We start from the raw sequence: 17,795 nt of genomic DNA, 5'->3' as shown, positions 1-17,795 counted from the left end.
CTCCCATTGCATTCAGACATACCACACAACTAAAACATATGGCTAAAACAAGCCAAACCTGTTGGCTTTGTGAGTTCTTGTTAGTAGTTTGATACAAAGGAGCAGTAGCAATGATTTTTGTTTGTAAATAATTAGAGTTATTAATTACAAATAGTAGATCTGTGCCCATAACTATGATCCATTGGAGGGAGGCCAAGGGTTGGATGAGCATGGAATCTGAACACTGTTATGGCCTACTTACTCACTGCCTTCAGCCTCTGCTCCGGAGCTCTCAATCATGCCCATTATGAACACCACCCCCCAACCAGAACTCACATGAACAACTAAATATGACTCAACTAACGTGTAGAATGCACGTATTGGAAAACCCAACTGTGTAGTCTTGTGGAGCCAAGACCTCTTGGTTTTACCAATACTTAGAAAAGTCAATTATAGTTACAATCAAAAATTGTACTATAACACAGAGATTTTACACATTCAGAGCTTTTACTTACTTAAAATATGCTCTGTAAAGACAGTAATATATTGCTAAAACCATTGGCAAATCTAATAGGTCCCTAAGGGGAGACATTTTGGCTTTGCCTGGTAGTGACAGTAAAAAGGAAAAAGCCAGCGGGCCCTATACTCTAAATAATGTGGACACCGTGCAATGGCTTACCTCTGATGGCTTGTAACCCTTGGGCCATCAGCGCATGGTATACGCTGACTGAGTAAGTTTTACTCTGTCGTTGTAAACCGAGAAGGCCGATTGAGAGTTTGGCCGACAGAGTTCCGAGTCTGCCAAGCTCTACAAATTGTCAGATTCACAGCACATTTAAGTGGATTTTTACTAGTACTTGATTGATGTGTGTTGTATGATTTCAAAGAAAATTTATGAGTTGTTCCAGGCTTAATTAATATGTTTTAGATTTTCTGTACACTTCTTTTATTTTTGTGCATATTTCTCATTAATTACTTAGTGTTTGTTTGCTATTGATAGCAATGTAGAGTTTCATTTAGTAGATTAGTTCATAAGCCACAAGAGGCCTCAGTATGTTAAACACTTGCTGCTCAGGAATGCCACGAGTTTGAATCCCAGCACATCTGACTTGGCTTTCTGGACTTCTGAGAACAGTAAATTGACTATTATTTTAAGCCCAGCACTAGAAATACAGATGGCTTTACGCATTTAGGAAAGTGCAGTAAAAAGCACCATACAAAAGCAGTTTATCATTTATTATTAGTACAGCATTTAGGTTATCACATCTTCTGTATTTTCCATTATTGAATACTGACTGCCATTGTCTGCTTCTTAACAGCTATGCAGTGTCGAGAAAAATCGAACCTTTCTACAAAGGAGGGAAGATCCAGGTATGTTCTGGCTTTGACTAACTATTTTCATCCACTTGAATTTGAATTAAAATGTTCTGAATGTAGCTTAACCCCCAGGTTCATACATACATGTCTTTAAGGTCAAGTGTGCAGCAATTTGGTCGTGGTTGGAGGTCATCCTGGGGCTGTCATGGGGTCATTGTATTCTGAGAAAAAGCCAAGGTTGGATCATTCTTTCTGGGATCAAGTTAACATATGCCTACTTCAGTCTTGAATATGCACAGATCTATCTAAGATATATTATGCACCAGGAGAGCACAACCATTATGTAACTCAAATCGCCATTGTTCAACTGACCCCTATACTGAGAGCATTGACAGTATTGGTCCTGACATTATCAGTCCTTTATAGGTCTCATCTGCAGACAGCTTTAGCTATATGTGTTTTGAATGACCTATCATGTGTGATACCAGTACTTAAGCCATGAATGGGGGTGCCAAAGAAGCATAGATGCTGTTTATAGCACTCCATAAAATCTAACTTGCAGGAGTTCGGAATATATTGGCTGAGATAAATTGCACATATTCCAAGGTTTTGGGAGTTAAAATGCTTTTTTGGTGCTTCCTGCACAGGAAATACTGTAATCTTTTTTTCCTATTGATTCCTGCAAGTTTAACCTGCAAAAAGTAGACAATGAGTGCACCTTTATTGCACTCAGTAATTATCGGGTGTGAAAAACTCCGTACAACTTGGAATCCCAACCCCTGCACGAATAGGGTTTCACAGATGTGCCAGAAAATAAACTCCTACCCACTCACAATCAGGACATTAGAGTTAGTCCATTGCTTATCCATGATCGGCTTTCTTGTCCGTCTCATTTGCTTGCTTGCTTGTTCAATGAATTCACTTACTCTCCTTGTGTTTTCTCTGCCCTGAATCATAGCTGTTTTACAGTGTTTCTGATTTTATAAATTATATCCTTTCACCACTTGCCATCATGGAACTCGGGGCCTGATTTAGATCTTGGCGGTATTACCGCCAATCCCCTGCGGTGGCGTTCCCGTAAACACCATCAATTCGACGGTGTTCTGCCTGACCTATTTAGATGTATTGCGGCTGAGGCACGATAGAGTGCTCTTCCTAGAAATCAGGCTGGGGGGGTTCCGCCAACCCTATTTAGATGTTATAGTCCTGCAGGTGATGTACTGGCAGTGGATTACTTACAAAAGAAGACCGTTGTTGTACACAATGGACATTGCAATGGCATTGGCAATAGAATAGAGGTAAGTCACTCACACACACTGTCCCTAGCCGTATGTGTCCCTCTGCACAACACACTGCACAACATACCAGATACACACCATAATCATTGCCATTCCAACACCACACAGCATTTACATGCCGAAAACACACATTGCAATGCATCCATGACACAACACACACATTGACACTCCACCCTTAGATGACACAATTATCTAAAAAAAGCACACTCACACACAAGCACAACTACACTCATAACGACAACCACACAACAACACCACCCACCTGAATGTTGTGTCATGTACCCGTCTGTCCCCCTCCGTGTCACACACAAATGTGCTCAGGGAATATGCATGGCACTGCAATTAAAAAAATTACTGCTACATGTATGTGACTGCAGTGGTCCCGAGCTCATATGCTGTCACCAAACAACGTACACAGCCAATGCGGCTTCCATACCTTTAAGTCCGGCAATGGGTGGGATTGTGTTTTCTCTTTGGTCCAGTGGCAGCAGCGACAGAAGGTCATGTCCGGTCGTGCTGAGTTGAAAACGATCCGCCACTCAGATGTGGAGGTCGGACTGCCACAGTTGGCTCGGTGATAATGCACATTCAAATCTGCCTGGGGGTAAAGGAGCCCGGAGTCCCTCCGTCAGCCCCCAATCCCTATGCTGCTGTCAAGGCAGATGGAGATTCTTGGCGGAGCCGGCAGGACTCTGGCTCTCTTTCGCTTATGGGACTGCCAACATCTAAATCAGGAGGGTGTACTGCATAGGCAGCGGACAGGCCTTCAGTCAGAAAATTTTCCCTCTGTTCCCACTGTGTGTTTTTATTGCATCTTTGCCCCTACCCTCTTTGTTTTCATCAAAGTACAGTGCATTGTCACTTTTGCACCCCTATAACCTCTAAAAAAAAAAATACAAATTTATAAGAAACCATGGAACAATAATCCAACTGATAACTGATTATTCAGAACTAATTCATTGTGCATAGCCTTCTCGTAATCCTCGCAACTCAAGGACAATTCCTTTACCCACAAAATACCCTTCTCATCCTTTTCCGTTCATTTCTGTCTTACGTGTTGCATCTTAAGATTCTTCCTAATAAGCAGAAGTCAGATTGCCAGTCCATGCATACAAAAACATGTAAGTTTATTTTAGAAGGCAGGTTTCTTGTTACTTAATAAGAATACCCCATCAGGAGCAGCATCCTATCTGCTCCGCATGCTCTGTCTGTCAACCCAGGCGCACAGTCATTCACTAACATACTGTGACCTGTCAAGGTAGGCTAGGCTGAGCAGGTAAGAAATTTCAATAGTGGATCATGACACATCTCATTGCTTTGGGAAATAAGAAAACACAAACAGAACTCTAAAGGACATTAGCTTTATAAGGCAGGTAAATGTAATCACACCATGGTTGCATCCAACCCTATTTGAATGAAACTGAAAGAAAACCACACACACACTCGTGCATGCGCCCCACAGATTCCATCTGAATAAAGCCATCAATACCACAACATACCTCTACCACTGGCATGACCAGAAGATCACAACATACCTGATTTACTGCCACTGCACCATCCGCTCCCAAACACATCCTCTATCTATACCCTAGCAGGCTCAGTAACACCTACAACAATTGTTCACCCTCTAATGTACTCGGTCACAGAACCAGGGACATACACTGCACGCACTCTTTACTCCATCTGCTGCAGTCTGTCGCTCAACCATGGTCATACGCTGCACACTTTCACTCTAGTACAGGGTATGCACCTAAGCCTGGCAGAACCCACCCACTATAGTCAGGGCAAGGGAGTTACACATCCAAGATAAGCCCTGCTCACCCCCTTGGTAGCTTGGCACGAGCAGTCAGGCCTCTCCCAGATGCAATGTGTAAAGCATTTGCACAACACGTAATGCACTATCCCCACCACAAAGGAAAAACAACACCAAGTTATGTAAAAAATAAACTGTATTTTACACAACATTATTAGACCAAACACATATCAGTAATCCCTGCTACCCAAGCAGTTGTCAGAACGTTACACAATACCGTTACCCTGCAGAAATTAGCAGTAGTCACATATGACACACAGGTTACTCATTATTCTGCAACATAAGCAGTAGTCAGGAAACATTACTATAAAAAAAAATGCACTTGTCATAAAAGTAACATAAATGCCCATGCCAGGAACATTAGAAACATATGGCAAGTCATGAAAACATATTTTCATAGAATGCCTATAAAAGGAACATTAGCAAATATATATGGCACATCATATAAGAAACAAGTTAAGACAAGTCCCAGCATGCCCATAAAAGGAACATTAGTAAAGGCCTGGGCAGCAAACATCCCTGTTTAACTGTCACAAGAAGTACCTGTTTTGAATGATGAAAGCTCCTTGAGTGCCACGAGATAAAAAGGGGTCCGCTGCTCCTCCGTGCCAAATGGGGGCCACTCTGGTGATTGGGGGGAGGGAGGTGGCACACACACCCTCCATCTCTTATATCGGGGCCCTTCCTGGGGTCCATGCCCTAACTGGCCAACCACGGTCTCTGCCAGCCCCCTGGGGCCACGACCGGCCCTCCTGAGGGGAAAGCAGAGCGACAAAGCAGGGGAGGCCAAGCGGCGCGGGAGACCTCCAATGAGGCTCCCTCTCCATCCGCAAACTTCTAAAACAAATAAGGGGCCGGTGGGACGGGTAGCCTCCGATGAGGCTTCCTTCCCAGCCCGGCCTCAAGAAACAACAGAAGGGCCTAGTGGGGTGGGGAGCCTCCGATGAGGCCTCCTCCCTGACTGTCTTGCCAACACCGACTCGCCCGCACCCGATCTGGTGTGCGAGTCTATGGCTGTCCGCTGGGGTTGCTACGGTGATCCGTCGACAGTGGGAGCCAGTTGGTGCCCTGGGGGTGCTCCTCGGAGCGGGCTTTGCCCCAGGGGCACCCCTTGGAGCGCGCTCGCTCCGACGTTGATCCCGTTTGGTGCCCCGGGGGCACAGAGCCAAAAAAGCACACCGCTCATTTCAGACGTGCTCCACACAGGGGTGCACCCGGGTCGCGGCTGTGATCTTCCTACCCGGGAGACACAGGAGAGCACTTTCCAAGAGCTAGGGGCCGATATCAGAAGCACTTCCAAGGCGCTATTAGCCAGGGGCCAAAACACTCGCAAAGCGCTAAACTCAGCAGGAAAAGAAGCGCTCTCCAAGCGCTATGACATAAAAATTTAAAGCACTCCTCATGCACTTTAGCAATGGAGTTCCAGAGGTTGCAGAATACAGGGGCCACAGCACCCAGCCTCTGGGAACCCACAAGGATGGAGCGCAGGGTGGTAGGGCCCAGCAACAGGCCAGCACAAAGGGTTGCAGTCAGTGGCAGTTCCTCCAAGTGACCCAGAAGGTCACAGGTCAGCACAGACGCAGCAGAACTGGTGAGTCCCTTCAGCAGCATTCTGTGCCCATTTCCAAGTATGTTTCTTGTGCACCAAAGTGATCCCCAAATTGTGGGGAAAAATCCCCTGTACTTTATACTCAGTTTTGCAAAGGTTTAACAAAGAGGGGGAGAGGAGGTTCCAACCAGTTACAACGGGTTCTGGGGGTGCTAACTTTCCCCTCCAGCACAGACTCTAGACATCAGTTGGGGGTAAACGAGCCCTTTGTGTGAGGCCAGGGCACAGCCTTTACAGATGCAATTGTCCCCCGCCTCCCCTTCTCTCAGCCCAGGAAGACCATTCAAAATGCAGATGCACCTCTATGACACCTCCACCCTCCCTGTGTATAGGCTGTCTGAAAAGTATGCACAAAGCCCAACTGTCACTCTGCCCGGATGTGGATTGGAGTCAAGCTGCAAAACACCAGAGCATAAGCACAGAGAAATGCTCACTTTCTAGAAGTGGCATTTCTGTAATGATAATGAAAAATCTACCTACGCCAGTAAGCAGCATTTCTCACTACCACTACAACCATACCAAACATGCCCATGCTACCCCTCATAAATCAGACAGTACCCCCTAGACATAAGGCAGGGCATTTCCAATGCAATCCTTTGAGAAGGCAGCACTCACAGCAGTGAGAAACCAAATAGGCTGCTTGTCACTACCAGGACAGGCCACGCAACCAGACACATGTCCTGCCTTCTGCATACATAGCACCCTGCCCATAGGGCTAGCTAGGGCCTACCTTAGGGGTGACTTACATGCAGTTAAAGGGGACTGGCAAGTAAATTTAGATGCCAGGTCCCTGTGGCAGCAAACTGTGCACGCTGGCCCTGCGCTAGCAGACCTGAGACAGATTTGAAAGGCTACTTAAGTGGGTGGAGCAAGCAGCACTGCGGGCCCACTAGTAGCATTTAATTTACAGGCCCTGGGTATAGGAATACTACTGTACAAGGAACCTACAGGTAAATTAATTGTGCCAATTAGGTATAAGCCAACCATACCAACTTTAGAAGGGAGAGCACCTGCACTTCAGCACTGATCAGCAGAGATAAAGTGCTCAGAGTCCTAGAGCCAACAGCAAGAGGTCAGAAAAAATAGGAGGAAGGAGGCAAAAAGTCTGGGGATAAACCCGCAAAAAGGGCCAGGTCCAACATACATACTCTTGCAGGACAAGCAATGTTAATCACACACTATTGTTGACTTTCAGAAGATCAGGAAAATCTACTACACTAACCTCAGATTCTGATGACTTACTTCCCCACTCTCAGTCCCCCACTGTAGGATTACACAGTGATGGGTTTTACTCCATCAAAATATATAAGAACGTGTCTCATGCTGTAGGAATGTGCCCAAAGGGTTAATCAGAAGTATTAGTTGTAAGTAGTAACATTGTGGCCTGCTAACCTTGCAGACTACCCATAGCACAGGAATCACAATAATTAGAATTACTTCACTTTTCAGAATTGGATGCACTGCACAAACTGGATTCGCCAAGTTTCATACTAATCCACTTATTCACATTTGCAACTGCTTTTTGTTCTAAAAAAAAAAAAGATCACTACTAAACATTGATATAGGGGAAAATCTCAAGAGGCTTTTAGTGGAATAATTGTTTCCGCTTATTGTATTCACAAGGTCAAAAATGCTTTCCAGGAAACAAGCATTATTAATCATCATTTTCTATAATCATTGTCTGTTTTATGTAGATAGTAATCTACATCACTGAAATGTGCTGCAAGACTATCATTGATGGTTACCTCTTCCCTCAGAAAAGCCTCAGTGATCCACAAATCAGAGATTGCACATCAGCCCAAGAAGCGCGTGTTAGAAGCTCCCCAGTCATTTTCAGCCTTTCTCCCCTTAGGTTAGGTCTGATGCACTGTCAGGCGTGCCTGCACCTTTGAGAGGTTTGCAATCAGCCTGTGACTTTGGGCGAAAATAGTCAGTTTTTGAAGTTAAACCCCATGCCCTGTTTGAGGCCCCCACATTGCATGGTCGGTTGATACGTTTGTGGCTTCTTTTTGGCTACTTGGGTCAAATGGCAGAGATTTTGCAACATGTTGTTCCACTTAGCAAAACCTTATGCAACATTGTTTCTGGCAATGTTTCTCGATTTCAAGTAAATGCCTCTTACTGTAGCTACCCATTCTTAGATAGGTGATCCGAATTTTGGATGGTTTTGATAAGTATAGTGTGTGTGAGTTACCCAACACATCGATACTGTTCTTTTACGAACCACTGATCTGTGTTTGGGAGACTGCACTCGTTTAAGGTGCAGGCATCAGTGCTGGATATGAGAAGCATTTCTCCCTTACAAAAAGTGCTTCAGTGGATTCTCCCAACCACAGAAGCCATCTCAGTAGGTGGTGTGCAATGCAGCTGCCATCTTACATTCCGCCATGTAACAAGGAAGAAGCTGATTCATTACTCGGAGCCCATGTGGGCACCTCATTCACTGATGTCCTTCGCGTTACTAAAGCAGCACCAGTTCTCACACCATTTGTCAGAGGAGGGTGCAAGAGAGCATCCCCAAGGCGGTGTTGTTAACAGACAAAAGACGCAGCCTGTGGCACAGGACGTGGTGAAGCAAATCTTCCCACGCCCTCTCAACATCCGTTTGAATTATTCCATGTATTATGTAGGTATTTTGTCCAGGTATGGAGCCACTATATATAATATTCACTATGCATTACACCATAAATGGTTACTGATTACTTCTTTTTAATGTAAAGTCGAATTCCATCTTGTAGCCTGGTATACGCTTAGTAAAAACACATACATAAAAATAATACTGGTCGTGACACAGTCGAGGAAGGCGGCTAAGAGATGTCAGGAGCTACAGGTAAGAGGAGGAAAGTATAAACTGCATTTGTGTGGTTGCGTAGGTGGCATGCATGAAATGCAGCTTGTGGTGATGAGGATACCACAGCTCGATGCCTCTGGTGCAGACGGAGCCACTGGGAGCAGCCAAAACATATTTTCAGCAAAGAAAAATTTGGAGATAACAAAGTTGGTGTGTTAAGAGTAGATGAAGCAGATATGCTATATAATACCCATCTTCGGCTAAGTTTAATATTTACATCCTTCTGCTGCTTCAGTTCCCCATGGTCATTATTTAGCTGAAAATTCATAATGAGACCCATCTAAAACCAGCCTATCCAGTTTAGGTGCCACGTTCCTATTCCATATTTTGGAAAAGTAGTAATTTGCTGGTGAAACTGCTTTGAAAGGCTCTTTGGCATGTATTTATGTTAATTTTGGCTTCTTCTCCATTCACACTTACTTTTCATTGCATTCCAGATAAACAAAGATGGCACGAACATGTTTTGCATGTGTGGCACGAAGTTGAATGTACTTGAGATTGCTACAGGAGCAGTCGTTCACAGTGTTGAACAGGTAAGAACGAATACCTCTAAGGATATATAGCGCCAACTTACTGATCTTCCAGTCGCGTAGCTTTGACCGTTCAAAGATTTTTCTTAAGATTTCTTGAAGTTCCAAGTTCTGAACCTTTTTCATTATCATTACTTGGGAGCTTTCCATCCAACACCATGTCTGTAATCCAGCCTACACCTCTGCCTACACGAAAGGATTCTCTGATTTAACCCGCACCCACTTCAAAATGCAAAAGTAGCGGAGAGGAAAAAAATGTAGTGCTTTCTTCTGTTGAGTGGCCAGACAAAAGAAGTTTGGTAAAAGGATGAAAAAAGAGTGGAGAATTTAGTGAATTGTTAGAACACTTTTATAATATAACCTAGCTATCAAAATCTGAAGGTTTTAGAATAATAACTCTACCCAGCATAAGTCCAATTAACAACTCAGCATTATTTTCTGTAGCATTGATCTCAGGAGACCACATTGTTCAATTTCATTAAATGTTCATCTGTCGATTTTTGGCATCTGCTGGCAAAACTTGTTTGATGCCAGTGACACATCATAAGAACTAAAATGAGAAAATTAATAATATAACAGTGAATACAAGCTCTTGTGGTAGGGTACAGCTGAAAATGTATTAGCTTTTATGTTAGATACAGTGATTGGCTTAGGCAGCTGAATACCCGTACAAAGAGGAGCACGGTAGGGGGAACTTGCAGCCTGATTTAGAGGTTGTCAGAAAGAGGAATACCCTATTTGCCAAATTTAGAGTTCACTACGGGCCCTGCAGTAAACTGTATGGGCTTGTTTGAACCTCTGTGACAGTGGCTCATACAAGGCCACTTGCAAGTCTGGCATGTGTCTGTGAATGGTGATGGACGCTTACACCAAACTTCTGAAAGCTTTTACTTTTTTTTTTAAAGTAAAATCTAACGCCCAAACACCATGGGACTTTTCACCCATGTTTTGGGGGTAATTATATATACATTTTTTTTATTACTGTCCCTCACCAGTAGGATATTCCTGGCAGCGACAGACAGTAAAAGCAAAATAAAAAGTCATCTGACCGCGCTCTGTAACTAGGGTGGTGGTTCGATTGCTTACCTCCGATAGCCCAGGGTTACGGCGATGGAGTACATTTTACTCTCCATAAATCTGGGGTTCCCCCTCCTCAAAATACGGTGGGTGGATTGATAGTATGTCTGGACAGGGCACTCCGTTGCAACAGAGTACCCTTTCCACCAAACTGTAAATCGGGCCCTTAATTTTAGAGTTGGATATTGTAAGCACCAATGTTCGCATCCTGTTAGAAGCACAGATAATTGATCAGATGTGTACAGGCAATAAAAGAAAATAACCTGTCCCAATGTAAAATGCAAGATATGACGTCAGTAAAATGCTGGTGTATACCTAAGGGGAATGCCAAGCTCATCTCTGTAGTTGATACAAATCAATACATAACTTTCAGCAGTGCTCCATCCCTGAAAACGTCTTCAGTGTTTGCTACCCACTGGCTCCAGTTGCCCCAAATCTGAGATAGTTACCACTGGCACCATAGGTTTTCATAAATATATGCATTTTTAAAGTAAAAAAATATATTGGGTATCGGCACCTTTCGAAGAATGACTAGTAGTTAACTTATCATAGCAGTATTCTTCTACAATGTAGTTGTACCAATGACGGATCTTTTTACCCAAGGCTAATTTAGACTATGTACATGAGCTCTTGTTTCTCTAAACTATTGAGATAAAGATAATAAAAACAAATCGATGACCTTTGAGCATGGGCGGCCCTGATACATGATCTTAACCAACAGTTCCTCCGAGCTTGGAATCCGCTGATTGACGGTCTTAGTGAGGTTCTTTAAATATTTCTTGCTGACAGTCTTATTTATCCCTAAAACACACGTCTGTTATACAATTATTACATACATGATAGGCAACACGGATGCACAAGTTGTTGGGGAAGTGGGTGGGACAGGGTGTTCTCCAATAGTTACATAACTCCTTTATTGAGCTATTTCTGTATGACAGCCATTGGATATTGGAATGTATAGAAAATGGGATTTTTTTTGCTTACAAGACAGAAACTGTATTCTACATGGTGTCGTCTTTTTAGAACATCAATAACAATGGCTTAAAAAACAAAGATAATGAAAAAACAAAAAAAGTCCACTTAAACTCTGAATATTGTAGACAGCAGCATGTCTGTATTGTTCATTGGACTTCCTCAGTGTTCACATTTGCATACCTTTTGCTAATATTTAGAAGAGAACTGTTTTATTAGCAATATCATGTTTGGCTTAATTTTCTGTCAATCTGTTGATTTTGATGGGAATTATGTTTAAATATTTCCTTGCACACAACAGGCAAACATAGACAGCATTATTGATGTATGGGTAGAGCTCACTTGAGTGAACACCATCTGCCTTTTTTCTGTTCCTGCCCTGAGTCAGGAGAACTGTTTTTTCAATGATTGTGTAATGATTATCTAAACAGTTCTTAGATTGGTGATGATCCAATGCGTTCAGAGTTAGGGGCATACTCCCGCCAGTGATCGACCACCAAGCCTGAGACATTTGAAAGAAGGTTGCTGGATCAAGTATGAGGTGGTCTTTGAGGCATTCCAGGCAGATGTGTTGTGGACACCAGCTTTGTGGCTGTCTGAGTCTGAGGCATCTTGTGCAAGATGCCAGTGTTTAAAGTGAGGTTCAGGCAAAATCCTGATTTTGAAAGCATGGGGTCTTTTGAATATGGCTATTCATATCTCAGAATTCCACATGGGTTCCTGTGTATCTAAATGATGCAACGTGTGTGTTGTTGAATCTGTTTGATCCGATTTGTACTTAGTGCATGACCCAACCGAGCCTAACTAAATGAAGGATGTTTACATCTTAATAAACATGAATGTTGAAGTCATATCTTGCACTTTGTCGCTATAGTGGGATATTTGTTTACCCCTGTAAACATACGTGGAGCTTAACAATTTACGTTTAGAAGTACATGTTTTTGAAATGGAGCCAATGTTGCTACCACTCTGTAATGTGTTTCTTGCTTACTTTTGCTTACTTTTGCTTACTTTTGTGTTTTTGATTTAAGTTATGTTTAGAAGCTCTAAAAGCAATGAATTTTAATCTTCTTACTAAAAGCTCTGCATTACTGTTTATGAATAAGAAAGTGATATCGGCACAAAACACATGCTTCTGACTGTCGGATAGTCAGTCTGTGATTATCCAATTGTTAGTGTCCGGCTGTGTGCAGAAAAGTAGTATCCTTTGCTCTCCTTTACTCGCCCTTTCAAATGTTTTTGGAATCTGTGGGAAAGAAAATACAAACAATTGTCTGAAATATTTTGGGTTACTCAGTGTGAACTTCCTCAAGATACACAATCTTGGGTCCAGAAATTATGACTTTTTCAAAGTTTTTTTCTTTTCGAGCACTTACCATAGACGGAATCCGTAACGTTGAGCGTTAGCCCATAATGCCGAAGTATGTTACTTCTATCTTCTGTTTCCTTTTTCCACCGTTGACTTCTGAAGCCAAAAGGATAACAGAGTAATCCAGGTTGAAATCTTATGAACGAACATCTCGGAGTTGAACAATGGCTATCAAGACAGTACTAATCTGCGAATGAGAGTAGGTTTTTCTGTGGAAAACCTAGACTGTAGGATGTCAGGGTATCAACTGTAGGGTATCTTCTGGTGGAACTGTTTCTCTTGGGGCCTTCTCTGTAAGTAAGAGTGATAGATATTATTCCCTGGAATTTCTGCTTAAAGTTCCACCAAAGATTTGCTCAGGTACATGGTCCCAAATAATGCAATCTTTGTAGTCAGAAAGACCATATAGCTGAGATCTGCACTTTACAAAATAAAATGTAATTGAATCTAAAAAGAATGAAAAAAGAACTCCACATACTACAACGCAACTAAAGAGATGAAACATACACCACTATCTCAGAAGTGGAAAAGAAGTATCCCAAGATGGAGGTGCCTCCTCACTGGGTTATTGTGGGTTTATGCCAGATTTCAGAGATCCTGCCTGTGGTCAACATCCAAAAAGAAATAAAACTTTGCCAGGCTTTTCAGACCCATCCAAGAGATGGCAAATTAATGCAAAACATGTGAATCTAGAAGAGTTGCACTCAGCAGAACTGTTGTTGCTGGTAAATATCCAGTTTTTTACCTTCTGCTATTAAAGCTCATACTCACTTGCTGTGATTGTTAAAGGCTGTCTGGTTTAGTCCATTGGTGATAACTGCCCACCCCTCTTGTTTTTCATACTTTGTAACTCACGAGCATTGTTCAAGACAGATGTCAAATCATGATTCTACTTATGTTATACACAGCTCTTTTTCATCAGTATGCGCTGATCAGATTTTACATGTGTCTTTTTGATCATCCGTATTTTATTGTTGATGTATTCTTTAATGGAACTTTGAGTCAGGTGGTACACTCTGAAAAATGCAGACCTATATTTTTTTTATTACAATAATTATAACGTAATATGTAATGATTTGTTATGGTTCAACACTGATTACATAGATTTGTTTGTTGCTGGAATTTGATGTTAAGTTTCCTGATTTTGTTTAGTACTGGGTAGCTTCTGAATTTACTCTGTTTTATTTAATGTGTTTTATTTTCTGTCTTTCATAGGATGACCAGGAAGACATTTCGTCATTCGCTCTTAGCCCGGATGATGAGGTACACTGCTTTCAAATGTTGTTATTCTGATGGGAACGACTGAAGTGATATATTTGTTATGTTATTTATTACAGCTCAATAACCCTCTGTAGAGGCTCTGGCCTTTTAACAAAGGAGCTGGTCTTTAATGGCCGGTATAGACAATACAGTGGACTATAGGACTATTAGGACAATTTGCCCCATGACGACAGAATGTTTTAAATAGAAAAACAAAGGTCTCTCTGAGCCCTGGGTTTTGAAATTCCCCTCTGCTCCATAGCCTTTGTTCACAGCTCTTGCTGTGAATGTTCTACAGTTAACAACCACTCTCAATGCCATGGCTGTTAGCTATTGATCATTCACAGCAAGAGCTGTAAAGGCAACTGAAGTCAGCGCCTGGTTCTTTCCTGCTTGGCTGGACTGCTTTTTTGTAGATCAGCCAAGCCAGGGAGACCCAAGAGTTGAGCAGCTTTCACCACTCCATCCTTCTGAAGCCCTAGTGACACTGAGCTACAAGAATAAGGGAAGGGCGAGGGCTGCGTGTGTCCTCCTGCATGGCCTCTGCCTTTCGCTTTCCTCTGCCTAATTAATGTATTTGCGAAAGGTGATGGAAAGAGAAAGTCAGAGGCTGTGCATTAGGACATTGAAATGTTGACAGCAGTGGGCCTATACCAGTTCACATAGGCTGAGGCTATATTATTGTCTTCAATAGAGCTCTCAACTTTCCAGTGTTATAATATGTCTTAAGTGTTTGTCCTATACCTTCTTAGTGCTGACTGTCCGAATAACACAGTACCTAAAACTATATATGTGCTAACAATGTACAAAAAGAGCAAGGAAACCAAGCCAGAATTAACCTGTTGAACAAACAACCATGTTTTAGGGAAATTTCAAAATCTTTGCAGACAGGCTTTGGTGCACAGAGCAAGAGAAACAGTTCAGCTATTGGGCACTACTATAGAGAAGTCACTGCCACAGTCACTAAGGGTTCTAGACTTGGGACTGTTGGGTCAAACAAAGGTTTTAAGTTTGGCCGCTCTAAAGGTGGAGCCTTTTGGTAGATAACAATGTGTCAGTAGTCTTAACCCTCCAAAATTAATGCTTTGAATATATGCGAAGAGCTCAGAATTGGGTTTGCTTGGTCATGCCCAGGAAGTCCGATGAGCAATGACACTGTTGAATTCTGTATCTATTGCAGACTGTGTAAGAACACTCCAGAGTCACTAGATAAATTGAATTGCTGTAGTCCATTATCACCTGCACTAAGACATTAACCACTGGTACATGAAAGAGTGATTAATTAAAGGGCAACAATGAAGGTCATCACTGTAAGAAATGCAGCATAGTTGTCTAAATTGTAAGTGGCTTAGAAATAGTAGGCAGTGGACCCATAGCCTGTGGCTCGAGAGTGGGATTCCAGAATGAAAGTGTCTGCAGTGAGTAGAACAATCTCAGTATTTTTAGAAAATTGACCTTAAGGTAGTTGGGCGTGAGACATCCGTGGATAAAGAAGACACTATCCTCTGTCCAATATTCCGCTTGAAAAAGCTGCTATAGACCTCTGCAAAATAAAGAAGCTTTGCCAGGTACCGCATGTAAGGTTGAATAAGACCTTGAACAATGTAGGTCCCAATGGACAACACAGCTGATCTCACTGGGCTAGATGCCAAATGATGGTAAATGCCAGTCACTGTTTTCTTGTCCTTAGAAATTAGTTTAGCCAGCTCAGAGAGTTGTAGGAGTTGTCTGCATCTGCGACCCTAGTACTGAGATAATGGAGTCGGTTGTTTAGCAAGCTATGGATAGTTTTATAAGATGGTTATTCCTGTACCACTCCCAGCCCCCAACCTTCCGTGCTGATACATAGTGTAGAAGCTTTTATTGAAAGCATCCAAGAGGCCTTTATCCTCTGCACATTTCAGTACCAAGTGGAAATACATTCCTCCAGCAATTTTGCAAGGTCAGGAATAAAACGAGATTGGACAGATTATCATCCTTTTAGGGTTGGCTTCTTCTCTACTGGTTTGAATGTTTCAATTTTCCAAACTTTTGGAACAATCCCCAAACTCAAGTAGCTGTTGATGGAAGGGAGCAGTTTTTGCACCCCAGTCATGGATGTAGCTGCTTCTTAATTCTAACTAGATGCAGGTTTGTGGGGTAGCTCCCAAAGGTAGCTGCCTGGATTTGGACGTGAGTGATAGAATCACCCTGAATCTCTGTGAGACTGGAATTCCTCGGTTGAACTGTTTCCAGTTTCCTTAAATTTGCATGAAGCTGGGCTTGTCCAGTTTGACGGATTTAGAACCACAATTTGCAATGGAAGATTAATGTGTTCAGAAACATAAAGTTGAAAAAGTCTTGTTCATGTTTGAAAGTAGTAGGAGGACTACTGTTTGCTTAAAAACCATACAGTTGAGAAAATCTAACAAGCCTATGTCCTGTATGCTTAACATGGCAAATAGATGAGATACTTTCTCGCTTTATGCCTCAATTTGGCCCCATTTCTATTCCTTGGTGAGTCATGTAGTTTGATCTTAAAAGGAAAAAGATGCATCTGAATGTCAGTAGTCCTATTGCTATTTATTCGTTTTACTTTCAGATTTAATGATCTATTTCCATCAAAATATGGTCTGCTATAAGCTGTATAATTTAAAAGAAGAGTCACAGTTTTTGTCTGTAAGTAACTGATATTGAATATTTGGTCAGCCTAGAGGGGGTAAATAATAAAAAAATAAAAGATTATGCCAACTCTGTCAACCCATCTCAATGGATCTTTTACTCAGCAATAAGTGAACATTTAAATTTGTGGTAAAGCATACAATTTTGAAGCCTTGTCTACACAAATGTAAAATTTATATATATACCCAAAAGACCAGCCTGCATGTCTTCTAAGGACTCCCGCTTATCAAAACAGCGCAACACCTCCTTTTAACAATCAAAGTGAAGTCGAGTTTTATCAATTAAACTCAAAATGATGCATCACTTTTAGCATATTTTGTGAGCCATCTAAAAAATGTAGTTTGTGGACTATGTAATTAATGTAACATTTGAGAAGCTGCTGATTTCCAAAGATTGCGTGTCCTAATCTTACTTCCTAAGTAAGTATTGTAAACAAAAAAGCCGAACTAAACCTAGAATCATGTTAAAAGTAAGTTAAAATTCGAGAAGACAGTGACCTCCTATATAAAAAGAAATAAGCTGTATCCTGCCTTAAATTCTTTTGTTGACTGGACAAACCCTCCAGTATCCGAGCAGATAGGTCTGCTTCAAATGTCATTACAGTTTTTCTTTAACAACGCTTCTCTTTCTCCAAGTTAGAAACGGGTGCAAACCTTGGTTAGTATGCCACAATGATGGAAACATAACAGTTGTCTATATTTACATTTTGTTGCATCTGAGTATTGTACGAAGCTGGCTATCTATGTAGTGTACCGATGAAGAAGTACACCATGCATATAGTCCAGACAACCCTTATTGGCTAACTGGGTTTAAATTAATAATCCCAAATGCTTTTTTGTGGTAGTGTAGGTGAGCAGTTTAGGCTTAACATAGGGTTGTGTTAAACGTTTGTTGAATGCACAGCGTCAATAAATGAGCCACACACTCAAGAAGGAGCTCAAGGCCAATTTAGAAAAATAACCCCAATGTGTATATAATTTTAGACACCAAGATTTTCCAGTTCAGGTAAGCACTTTTAGAGTTGGTGATTTTTAAAGGCACAGTAAATGAAGCTATCAG

At 41.9% G+C, this 17,795-nt stretch overlaps 1 protein-coding gene across 1 annotated transcript in view; it reads left to right on the top strand.

The window, feature by feature from the left end:
* The window catches only part of TBL3 (transducin beta like 3), a 192,600-nt gene that overhangs the window by 9,337 nt on the left and 165,468 nt on the right, over nt 1-17,795 (top strand). The window contains exons 2-4 of the mRNA XM_069209783.1: nt 1,299-1,350; nt 9,305-9,400; nt 14,031-14,078. Of these exons, the coding sequence (XP_069065884.1) occupies nt 1,299-1,350; nt 9,305-9,400; nt 14,031-14,078 (196 nt within the window). The remainder of the gene's footprint in view (nt 1-1,298; nt 1,351-9,304; nt 9,401-14,030; nt 14,079-17,795) is intronic.

Source organism: Pleurodeles waltl, chromosome 10 (genome assembly GCF_031143425.1).
Source record: "Pleurodeles waltl isolate 20211129_DDA chromosome 10, aPleWal1.hap1.20221129, whole genome shotgun sequence".
In the NCBI taxonomy this organism is placed as follows: domain Eukaryota; kingdom Metazoa; phylum Chordata; class Amphibia; order Caudata; family Salamandridae; genus Pleurodeles; species Pleurodeles waltl.
This window is presented reverse-complemented; position numbering and strand designations above follow the sequence as displayed.